Here is a 12,375-nt window from a genome sequence, read left to right as displayed (position 1 = left end):
GCTGCTTAATCTGCTTCCTGCTAGTGCAGGGAAGCCAGCCCTCGTGGAAAAAAAGGAGGGAAATCCTTTAGTGGGCAAGATTTAGGGTTTTTTTAAGGCTCTCTTAGTGCTGTCTGTGAAATTCCTGGCTCTGTTATCACCAAACTGGCAGAGGTTGATAAGGGGGTGGGTGCACTGTGAGAGGGGCAAGGAGGAGGATTGGAACCTGCCACCAACTGCTCTGACCCTGCCCTGCAGCCACTGCTGTGAGTCCCTGGAGTCAGGACCCTTCCCCATAAACCACGGAGGCAGCAGCAGGGGAATGGAGGAGGTGAAACCCAGCTGCTGCTCAGTCAGAGGCTTGTTCCTCTCCTCCTTCCTCCGAGGAAATTCTGCTTTGCTGTCCCTGAGCTGCCTCAGGCCGTTCTCTGCTGTGCCATGGCTGCAGTGAGGGGCTGGGCTGGGCTCTTTTCCCCCTGCCCAGCTCCCAGGGCTGTGAACACTCCAGGTCTGGCTGATTTTAATGGGAAACCTGTTGGGGTTGAGGAATTCTTAATTAGTGGGGGTGTCCCAGCAGCGTTGGGAGCTGTTAACTGGTGCTGGCTGGCATTCATCCCAAAATGAGCCTTTTCCACAGAGAAAGGCCCAGGGAAGTGCCAGCTCCACCTGCTTGGTGCCTGGGCTCAGAATCCTCTACCAGAGGAGGTAACTCCCAGGCTGAACAAAGAGCAGCTGAGTGCTCAGGTAGAAGAGGAGAATCCAGTTCATCCCTCCTGGCCCGCATGGAGCTGTGCCAGGTTCATTTTCCTGCTCCTTTCCGTGGTGACAGGCAGTGACCTCCAGGGGCAGCTCCAGGAGGTGGCTCCCGCAGGAAGGGACCGGGGCAGGGCGCACCTTGTCTGGGCAGGTAGATCAGGTGTGCGATGAACCAGACAGAGGATTAGTGTCTGTACCCAGCAGCCCAACGCTTTGGTGGCCCTGTGGTTTTCCCCCCGGCTGATAATCCAGCAGTAGTGGGTTTGCCGAGCTGGGGCTTGCGCGGCTTTCCTAAAATAGCCGGTGACGGGAGATCGCAAATTGGGAGGGAGTGCTGCGAACGGCACGTAGGCTGTGTGACAGCTGCCGTGCCAGCAGCCGGGCCGCCTCCTGCTCCGGGGACCCTGCTTCCAGATGGACACACGTCCCCTGGCCCCAGCAGGGTCCGGGACACGCTGCTGCACGCCCGGGCTGATCCAGAAGGTGGCAATGGCAATCCGCAGACACCGCCTGCGCGGGGAAAGAGGATTTCCTGGCGGTGTGGGTCTGGGGTTTGAGGGATGTTTTCAGAGGGGCTGCTGTGGAGAACTCTGGAGTGACACCGGCATTGCAGGAAATGCACCTTTCTTGGGAATGTGGCTGCGTCCCGGGTGTTTTGGGGCTGATTTGTGAGGTATGGTGTCCTCATACATGTTAGTGCACTTAATTTCCTTCCTTCCTTCTCTCTCTCCCCCTCCTTTCACTAGTTTTGCCTGTTCCATGCAGCACTGGGATGTCCCCAACGAGCTCTGGGACATTTCCAAAGTGTCACCACTTCCCCAGCCGGGTCCCCCTCCCATTCCCTGTGCACGGGGACCCGAGCTATGGGGAGGGGGCTGCCTGCCAGGCTCCTTGTCCGTACACACGGACACATTTGGGGGCGAAAAGGCACAGAAAAAGCACAGAAAAGGCACAGAAGAAGCACAATGTTCCCTCGGCAGCATCTTCATCCAGCCACCTTTCGTGAGAGGAGTTGAAACAAAAGCCCAAGGAGCAAAATCTGAGCGGACAGAAGCTCCAGCAGAGGGTGGTGTCAGCCCCTGCCCTGCCTGGCCGGCATTCCCTCGCTGTCTGTCCTTCCCTGGCTGTCTGTCGTTCCTTGGCTGTCATTCCCACCAGTGCCAAGACGCAGGAGAGGGGAGCACCAGCTCCAGCACAAAATCCAACCTCTTTAATTTATTCAAGCTCCCTTTTAGGTCCACATTAAAAACAGGACCCGGGTCCTCTCCACACCCTCCTGCAGGACAGTTTGTACAGTCTGGAGCTCACGGCTCACCAGCCTGTGCTGGGTTCAAGCTCCTCCTGAGCCTGGTTTTGGTTGTTTTTAGTTTTGCTGCTCTCAGAAATGCCTCTGCCATCAGCCTTTGGGTTGCCAGAGGTAGGCGAGGAGCGTGCTTGCTCCAACACCTCCCACGCAGAGCCTGGCTCTGCAGCTGCAGGGATTGCTCCCAAGTGTCCAGGGGCCAAGAATGCTTTTTATTACTCAGTGAAAAAGCTGAGCTGCGGCTCGCAGCTTTAATTATGCACATACAATCAACTCCTCTGTTGTCATCTACCTACAGACCTGACCTCACACGGCAGGCTGGTTCTGAGTCAACCAAAATTATCGCTGGCACGACTCCACTGCCTCCAGTAGCCTCGTGATCCCTGCCCATGGGTGCTGTTGGAGGGCAGAATCGCTTCGTGAAGAGCTAAAAGATCAAGGAAATCATTCAGAGAAAGCACCTCCTCGGGGTATGGGGAGTGTGGGCTGAGATCTGGATCCTCCCAGGGCAGGGTGCAGCTCTGACGGTGAGACTGGAGCGTGTGGATGCTGCTCCTTCTTGGATGGCACTGCTGACACCCTGCCCTGGCCCAGGGGCACAGCCAGGATGAGCTCTGGACAGCCAGCACCTCGGCATGAAAGGATTTCTTCTTACAAAAGAAAAAAAAACAACCCAAACTTTCCTCGGAAAGGAAGGATCATGGCTGTGGAGTTGCTGTTTCTCCTTTATCTCCGCTTGGCTCCATTTGGAAGAGATTAGTGTTGCATTTGTTTGACATCCAGGTTAATAGCTTCCCTTCGTCCCAGTGCCGGCTTCCGGTTCTGCCTATCTGGAAAGCCGGGCTGGAAATTAATCGGCAAACTCTGGGGAGAGGATCTCGGAAGAAAACTCAGAACAGATTTGAAAAGAGGCTGTTCTAAGCCGCGCTGATTTGGAAGGAAGCCACCGGTGAAAATCAGAGATTTTTCAAGAGTTTGCTGCCAAGGAGTTAATGCCTGAGAGTCGAGGTTTTTAATAAATACGCTGGTAATTAATTATAGGAGTTGTCCTCCCGTTTGAAAGTCAAGGAACACGATGCCTTGTTTGGGTTAAACATCTCCCCTGCAGTATTTGCAACCCAAACACGGGATGACGAGTGGGAGCGAGCGCTCAGACAAAGCGGGGTCTGTGTGAGCGTGTGCGGCCCCGGGGAGGCGGGGGAGCCCCGGCACCGCTCCTGCCCCAGGACCGGGGGAACCGGGGAGCCCCGGCACCGCTCCTGCCCCAGGACCGGGGGAACCGGGGGAGCCCCGGCACCGCTCCTGCCCTGCCCCAGGACCGGGGGAACCGGGGGAGCCCCGGCACCGCTCCTGCCCCAGAACCGGGGGAACCGGGGGAGCCCCGGCACCGCTCCTGTCCCGGACCGGGGGAACGGGGGAGCCCCGGCACCGCTCCTGCCCTGCCCCAGGACCGGGGGAGCCCCGGCACCGCTCCTGCCCTGCCCCAGGACTGTGGGAACTGGGGGAGCCCCGGGGAGTGGGGGACCCCACAAAATGCGGTGGCGGCTCTTCCAGCGGGGACAGCAAAGCAGCGACGGGGCTCCGGGCGGATTTCCTGGAACAGGGAGAGGAGCGGGAGGGAGGGATGCAAGGGGGGGTGGAAGGGAAAAAAAACCCCAAGAAGCAGGGAAAATAAAAAATGGGCGGGGGGAAAGGGAAAAATACTGGGGGAAAAAAACCGGGCTGCGAACCAAAGCGTCGCCAAAGCCCCTCCGCCCCCGCCGGCAGCCCGGGCTCCCGCAGACAAAGGGGCGGCGGGGCGGGCCGGGGGCGGGCCGGGGGCTGCTCGCTGCCCGGGGCGGGCCGGGGGCGGGCCGGGGGCCGCTCCGCTGCCCGGGGCGGGGACAGGAGCGCTCGCCCCCACGGCGGTGCCCGGCTCGGCCGCGCAGCTGGGGACCCTCAGCAGCGCAAGTTTCCACAGGGCACCGCCACGGAGTTGCGCGGGGGGCGGCCCCGCCGTGCCCATCCGTCTGTCCGTCCGTCCGTCCGTCCGTCCATCCGCCGCTTTGTTCCCGGAGGATGCGGCGCGCCTAACCCCGGCCCAGGCGGTGGGGCCGCAGCGGGGGCAGGGGCAGCCCTCCGCCGGAAAACTCCGCGCCGCCCTCCTTCCTCCTCCTCCTCCTCCTCCTCTTCCTCCTCCTCCTCCTCCTCCCGCTCGCAGCCCCGGCGCGGAGCGATGCTCTCGGGGCCGGCGGGCGGCGATGGAGCGGGGCGGTAGCGCGGAGCCGCCGAGCACCGCAGCCCCTCGGGCGGCTGCCCGCGGCCCCTGAGCGCCGGCTGGAGGAGGAGGAGGAGGAAGAGGAAGGCCGGGGGAGCCAGCAGAGCGCGGCCATGGAGGAGTGGCGGCAGTGCGGCCGCTGGCTCATCGACTGCAAAGTTTTGCCCCCGAACCACCGGGTGGTCTGGCCCTCGGCCGTGGTCTTCGACCTGGCGCAGGCGCTGCGGGACGGGGTGCTGCTGTGCCAGCTGCTGCACAACCTCTCCCCCGGCTCCATCGACCTCAAGGACATCAACTTCAGGCCGCAGATGTCCCAGGTAGGAGGGGAGCGCTGGAGGGAGGGGTGGCTGGGTGGGGAACCCCCGGGAGCGCCCGGATCCCTGCATGCGGCTGCTGCTCTGCACAACTTGGTGGGATGGGGTGGGATGGGATGGGGTGCGATGGGTGGGAGACTGTCTTTTCACCCTCTCGGATGAAATGCGGCCGAGAAATTAAGATAAAAAGGGAGGCTGCGTCCTCCAAAAATTTGAGAGACCCTAAGGTAGTGCCCCATAGCCTCTCCCTTTATTCGAATAAAGTAAAAGGACTCCTCTGTCTCCTTTTTGGACATAAACCTCTGATGTTTGTGGATTAATTTTCCTACCACCCGGCAGCCCCTCCCAGGCTTTATCCCCCCGGTTTCTCGCCGGTCCAGCGCCCGCGGAGCCGCGGCCGCACGGGAAAGGCTCCGGGGCGGGGAGAGAACAGCCCGGGCAGGAGGGAAACATCCCCTCGTGTTTACAGCCATGGCGAAACAAAAGCAAATAACAGGGCTAAGAGGAGGAGGAGATGGGATTATTGGGGGTTTTCATGGAGGCGCTGGTTCGTCTGGGATGTGCGGGAGGAGCGGGCGCCGCGACCAAAGTTTGGCTGGGAAGACTCAAAGCAAAATAAATGAATAAATTTATGAAAACACACGAAGCTCTGGTGCTCTGCGAGCCTGCCCCGAGCCCGCCCGGGCGGGGAGCGAGGCCAGAGCAGTGCCCGAGCCCCGGAGCTGCATCCCCGCAGGGATGGGGATGGGGGCTCAGGTCAGGGACCCCAATTCCAGCCTTGCCCTGTGCCCTGCCCCGCTCTCATCGAGGCTTTGGCTCCTTTAAAAGGGCTCCATCCTTGGAAGTCTTTCCAGTTCCTGGTTGGTTTGGTGGAAAGAGGCTTGAACAAACAGAAAGAAAAAAAAAGAAAAAAAGAAAAAAAGAAGTAAAATCAGCTCAGCTCAGGTTGTTTTGTGTCAGAGCTCCGCTGGTGTTTTTGCAAGCCGAGCTGCAGGTATTTGCATGGGAATCGGGAAGTGAAATCGATTGAAACAAACGAAACGGGGCTTTGTGCCCTGCCCGCCGGCAGCCCCTGTGTTGACAAGTTCATTTCAGAGCGTCGGCTTTTATTTTTGAACAACAGGTTCTAAGCGGTGAAATTTGAAGGGAAACTTTCCGTCTGTAACTTCGCTGAAGCCTTCAAGGATAAATAAACCTCCAGTGCCCACACGAGCTCAGTTCCTGCGCTGCGAGAGTGAATCCCTCTCCCTTTTTCCACCGGAGTTTCCCTCCAGGGCGATGTTTTTTTCCAGTTTGTCCCTTTCACCCAGCAGGACACAGACACGTGTGGCTGCTGTGGCTGAGGACAGCCAGGAGCTCTCAAATTTGGAGCCCCTCTTTGGGGAGCAAAGGGCGATTTGCTGTCAGGATGTCCTTGATCCTGCAGAGCACCGGGATGGGAATCCCCAGCGCCGTGGTGAAACCAGCCCTCAGTAAATAAAAACACGTCCTGATGCCTCTTCCCGGGGTGGAACAATGCTGGGAGATTTCCTCTTGGCTTTCCAGGCTCTGAACTGATCAAACTGTTTTCCGCTCAGGCTGATGTTTCCAAATATAAACTGCAGTGCAGGAGCTGTGAGTGTGGAGGGCTGGAGCTTTCCTACAACGTGCTGGGAACGGCACCCTGTGTTTTGGGGTTTTTTTAGGGAAACACTGCAGTCCCACAAGGCTGATTTTGGTGTGGCAGTTGCCCTGTGGGGAGTTCAGGCTGGGTTTAAAGATGTGGCGCTTGGGGACGTGCTTTGGTGGCAGATTTTTGGCAGAGCTGTGCTATGGGTTGGACTGGATCTCAGAGGGCTTTTCCAGCCTGAGCTCTGGTTGTGTGGGAGCTGTGATCCTGGGGTGGGCTGCAGAGGAGAGAGGAGAGCAGAATTCCCAGCCCTGCTGTCTGTAATAAAATTGCTTTCTGCTGATCCCAGCTGGCTGCTCTCACAGCTTTAGGGGGTGTGTAAAGGTGATTGGGATGGGTTTGGTGGCCCTGTCTCTGAAAATGAGGTCATGAGAGGGGACAGGCACCGAGCTGAGCCCACAGGACCTGCAGAGCATCGCCTGGTGGGGAGTGGATGCTCTGCTGAGGCTCAGCCAGGGTGGGACCCAAATCACTCTGGAGTCACCCTTTATATTGATGTCTTTGGAAATTCCTGGCTTTGGGAATTTGGCTTTTCCCCAGGGTGGTTAAAGGCACCTTCTAAGCCCTGAGGTGATGGGGAGGAAGGGGCTGAGCCAACCACAGAGGGGACAAACACCCCTGGGATGCCCCAGCCCTGCTGTGGATCCGGGGGAGCAGTTGGGTGTCTCTAGGCCAAATTTCAGAGGAATTGTGTAGGAATCCATCCTCGTCACCCAGCTGTGATGTGCTCAGACACAGGGATGGGGTGTGCAGGGCAGAGTGCACTGAGGAACTTCAGAGGCTGTTTTTGATGCTAAATGCACATTTTGCCTGGCTGGCTGGACTGGCTAACCAGCTGTCTGCCTCACTAGAGAGCTCATTTTGTTATTAATCAGGTAAAATGCCAGGGGACAAGACACTTGTGCTAGACTTGAAACAGCCAGTAATATTCTGTCATCCACCTTTGCCTCTGAATTAAGTGAGGTGTGCAGGTGTGCGATGAAAAACAGATTTTTGCCCGAGGTGAGCAGCGTTTCAAAGGCCAGAGGTGAAATCTCATCTCTGCAGAGAAACACTTCAAGATCCAAGCACTTGTGTGTTATTTTTTTTTTTTTAATCCCTTTCTGTGCTGATTTGTTTTTCCTTGCAGCTGTTGGAGGTGTGCTGAGAGGTGAGGCTGGAGTGTTGGCAGCACAGGGACTGCTGCTCCTGCTGGGGTGTCTCTGTCCTCCTAAAATGTCCCCAGCCTCATCAAACCTCCCTGTGCCTGTGCAGCAGAGAGGCCAGGCTGGCCATGCAGCAGTAGGGGGTTATTAAGCATAATACACGATGGTTAATTAAATCAATGAGGCAAATCACCCCATTAGCTGCAGCCTGAAATTCGCTTTATTTTCACGTTCAGTTCCAGAGACCCCAAATCTGCTGCTTGGTGGTGCCTGGGAGGATGGGATGACCCAAGGAACTTCCAGAGTGGCCAAGAAAATAAACAGGAAAAACAATCTTGAGTCCCAGCTCTCTTCTGAGAGTCGCTGGACGTGAGGCCAGTTTTGATGGGGTAAAACTTCATTTCTGCCCTTTGCTCCTCTGTTTCTGGAGAGCTGGGAAGTGGCACCAGGGTGATTGCCCTGGGTGCTTATTGATCATGTTCTGTTCCCATGATTGGATTTCTGGGGCTGTCACTCAGGGAGATTTTCCAGCCCGCTGGCAGAGTGTGGTGCAGAGGAGGTTGGGATTTGCAGAGGTAGGAGCCCTGTGCTTTGCATTCCCCAAAACCCCACTCCTCTCCCCATTCCCCTTCCTAATTCCAGTCCTCTGTCCCTGTGTGCTCTTGTGAGTGAGGCAGAGATCTTTAAGCTTTGCATTTTCATCAATAATTAGGTTTGACTCTTAATTTTGTTAAATCTCTGGTCAAATACAAATTAAATGATTTCCCACTCCTGTTTCAGCATATGTGCAATAAAGCACCTGCGTGTTTAGGTGAGGTTGAAATTTGGTGCTGTGAATTTTGTGAGGTTTTCCTTTTTTTTTTGGCATTTGTCTTAGATAAAATTAATCCTTCCTGACAGGGCCTTGGATGTGTTTGGGGGGATGGAGCAGAGACCTCGTGGGGGCTGCATCAGCTGTGCCAGCCACCTTTGCAGGTGTGGGATTTGATCAGGAATTATCCAGGAAAACTGGGGGGATCTGGGAGTTCCCTGCAGAGTTCCAGATCTCTGTCCCTCTCCTGGTTCAGTCTCCTCCCTCCTGGGGATGCTCTGAAGGGAATTCCTGCTCCCAACCTCTGCAGCTGAAGGAAAATGGGTTAATCCAAGGCAGAACAACTGAGGAAGAAGCAATAACCCCCCAAACCCTGCCCCACTGCCCCATCCTGGCTGGCTGAGCACCTGCTGCCATCTCTGTGGGTTAAGAAAGGTGAAAATTGGTGCCTACACAAAGCTGAGATGATGGGATTTAACACCAAGGCTCCCATAGATATCACACCCCCCTCAAGGGCTGGTCTGGGCAGAATCTCTCTGCTAAATATCTTCATGGTCTCTGCTAAATATCTTCATGGTCTCTGCTAAATATCTTCATTTTCCTGCTCCAGAACCTCCTGGAGTCTGGAGATGAAGCAGCCACAGAGTGAGTGTTGGTGGGTGCATGGAGTTGAAGCCAGCAGTAATGGCCAGCTCGTTAAGGATCCTCATTTGGAAAAATATTGCCATCCCTCCAGAGGGAATCCAGCCCTCCCTGCAGCACCTGGAGGTTTGATTGGGGCCCTGGGGGCTGATGAGAGGCAGCAAACCTAATTGGAGTGGTGGCTGGGCTGCCCACTGCTCTGCTCTGGGAGCCAGGCAGAAAACTGCCTGCCAGCCCTGCCTGAGCTGTCACATTCACCTCTTGCTTTTCCTCCATTTGCCACCCAAATCCTGTTTATTGGTGATGGAGGTGCTGTGACAGCCTGGGAGCAGGTGGCTGGGAGCCTCCCCCAGGTCCAGGGGAGGTGGAAGGGTGCTGGAGGATTTGGGGCAGGTGATTATTCACGAGGCTTTGGGGTTTTTAATGTGCCACTTGAAGGGTTTATAGCTGCAGTGCTCGTAATTGCTTCCATATGTCATGATAGCAGTTAAATATAATTTGGTATTATCAGGGCTGGGTGGGTTCTTTGAGCAAGGTTTGTGTAGCCACTCTTGATTTACCCTGCTCAGCTCCTCTGGCTTTTTATTTACTCTCTGCTTTTTTGAAACTGAGTTCTGTTCCAAAAAAAAAAAAAAAGTGAAAAATGGCCTGGTTGCATATCCCTGTTTACTGTGTCTCACTGACTTCCCGTTGGGATGTGCTGAGCCTCACAAAGGGAGAAAAGGAGAAAAAAAAAAGGAGAAAAAAGGAAAACAAGGTGCTCTGTGTGTCCAGCCAGCCTCGGGAGCTGCTGCCACTCTTCCTGCCCAGCCCCACTCAGAACCCTGAACCCTCCTGGCAGCAGAGGTGGGAGCCTCTTTGTGACCCCCTGAGCTTGAAGGATCCAGCTGAACCTGCAGCTGAAGGCTCATAAATATTCTGGTGGGGCAGGAGAAGGTGGAGGGTGTTGGATGGATGCTGTGAGCTGTGCCAAGCAGCCTGAAAAGCAGTGAAAACTTTTTTTTTTCCCCCCTCCACGCTCTTGAATGATTGATGAGAGTTAAATACCTGCATTAAACACCTACCAGCAACGGGCTCTTGAATGAATAGATGTCTTTAAAAACACAAAGCCACCAAAAAAAAAAAAAAAGTGATTTGGTTGGGTTTTTTCCAAGCTGGGACTGGAAGCTGCCTCCTGTCCCTGTTGATGAGCTGTAAAAAATGCTTGGCTGGTCCATCCTGCTGGGGTGGAACAGGGGGTGCCTGGGGGCTGGGTCCCTCCAGAGAGGAGCAGGAGGGGTTTTGGCACCACTGCCCAGCTGCTGGGGCTGGGTGAGGAATTGGGGAAATGAGGGAATTTGGGCTGGATTGTGTTGGGAGGGCTGAGCATCCCCAGCTCAGCCTGCTGGGATGGGGCCCAGCACCCCGACTCCCCTGGGGGTGGGAGCCCCAGAGCCTTTTCCTTCAGCTCATCCAGAGCCAGAAGGGACCTGGCTTTTGGCAGGGACAGAAATGTGCCTTCAGAATGACCCTGCTGGGATGGACAGACAGGGCTGGGATGGACAGGCAGGGCTGGGATGGACAGGCAGGGCTGGGATGGACAGGCAGGGATGGGATGGACAGGCAGGGATGGGATGGACAGGCAGAGATGGGATGGACAGACAGGGATGGGATGGACAGACAGGGATGGGATGGACAGTCAGAGATGGACAGGCAGGGCAGGGATGGGCAGGGATGGGATGGACAGGGAGGGATGGGATGGACAGAGAGGGATGGGATGGACAGACAGGGATGGGATAGGCAGGCAGGGATGGGATGGGCAGACAGGGCTGGGATGGACAGGGATGGGATGGACAGACAGGGCTGGGATGGACAGGCAGGGATGGGATGGACAGACAGGGCTGGGATGGACAGACAGGGCAGGGAAGGACAGACAGGGATGGGATGGACAGACAGGGCTGGGACCCACAGACAGGGCTGGGATGGACAGGCAGGGCTGGGCTCTCCCTCCTGGCTGCAATCAGAGTACAGAAATTCGTACATTTAACAAATCTGTGCTCTCTCCAGGTGCCTCATCCATCCCTGGGCTCTGTGGCTGTGCAGCTGCTGAGCCCCGTGCCTGGGATTTGCTTTTTCCCTGCACATTTTGTGCTTCTGGGGGTGTTTGTCTGAGATCCTGCACTAGCCCAGCCCTGGAGCTGTCTGAGTTCACACAAGGTTTAGCTCAGATGCCCTAACCTGAAAGACTTTTTTGGGGTTTCTGGTGGGTGTTTGGGCTGTGTCAGGGATGTTTGTGCTCTACCTAAAGCCACAGGGGCTCCACTGCAGAAGGAATTGTGAAAATAGCAGGTGTAGATGCAGCTTGCTCTGAAAAAACCCCAGTTCTCCTCAGGAAGGTCACTGCAGACCATGTTTGCCATCAGATGTCCCGCCCTTGTCTAAGCAATCCTGCAGAATAAACTTTTGGGCACCTCTTTGGATCTTTTTTGACACTTTTTGGACATTTTCCTGGAGTCCCCAAGCAGTTGTGTGAGAGCTGCCAGCCCTTCCTGCCCCAGGACAAAGGAGGTGCCTGCCCTTGTCCCTCCTGTGCCCAGCACCCTCTGCTCTGGGGAGGCCACGTGGAATCTGTTCCTGTTTTGTAACCCTGTCTGGACAGCCAGGACTCAGCTGCAGGAGCCTCCTCTGCCTCCCTGCACAGCCCCAGCCTGACTCATATCCTGACTTGCTCCTCGAGGCTCTGCACTCCATGGTACAGACCCACCAGAAAATCAGATTTTATCCACTGTGATGCCTCTGTGCTTGTCAGGATTGGATTTTCCAGCCTTGCTGGACCTGGGGAACATCTCCCATCTCCCAGTGCCCTCTCCCAGGCTGTGCTCCATTGGCTCAGGGAGATGCTGAACCCCTCCCTGCAGCCTGTGCCTGCCCCCACTGGGGCCTTGCTTTGGCCCCCAAACCTCCAGGATTTGGTCAATGAGGAGAGGGGGAAGGTTAAAAGGTTCCCATGGGGGAAATTTGCTGTTTTCTCTTGCAACATTCGCCTGAACACTGATGGAGGGGTGTGGAATTTGCTGGGCAAAGGAGGAAATGATGAATCTGACTCCGTGTTCTTAGAAGGTTAATTTATTGTGATATGAATATAATATAATATAATATAATATAATATAATATAATATAATATAATATAATATAATATAATATAATATAATATAATATAATATAATATAATATAATATAATATAATATAATATAATATAATATAAATTATTATATAATAATTATATAAATATTTCATAGAATATAAATAGTATTATATAAATCTAATTATATATAGTTATCTATATTATGTATAAATATAATTATAAATATTATTAGATAAATAAAACTGTTCCATTTCATTATATAAATATTATATTATATTATATTATATTATATTATATAATATAATATAATATAATATAATATAATATAATATAATATAATATAATATAATATAATATAATATTATATTATATTA

General features: G+C 54.4%; 1 protein-coding gene across 2 annotated transcripts in view; it reads left to right on the top strand.

Moving 5' to 3' along the window:
• The first annotated feature begins 3,945 nt into the window (after positions 1-3,945).
• VAV2 (vav guanine nucleotide exchange factor 2) overlaps positions 3,946-12,375 on the top strand; it is a 113,987-nt gene continuing 105,557 nt past the window's right edge. For both annotated transcript variants that reach the window (XM_084219820.1, XM_084219821.1), the window contains exon 1: positions 3,946-4,612. In XM_084219820.1, the coding sequence (XP_084075946.1) occupies positions 4,409-4,612 (204 nt within the window). In that variant the 5' untranslated portion in view covers positions 3,946-4,408. The remainder of the gene's footprint in view (positions 4,613-12,375) is intronic.

This window comes from Fringilla coelebs, assembly GCF_963513975.1.
Source record: "Fringilla coelebs genome assembly, chromosome: 21".
NCBI lineage: Eukaryota > Metazoa > Chordata > Aves > Passeriformes > Fringillidae > Fringilla > Fringilla coelebs.
The sequence above is the reverse complement of the archived record's forward strand: the minus strand, read 5'-3'. Positions and strand labels throughout refer to the sequence as shown.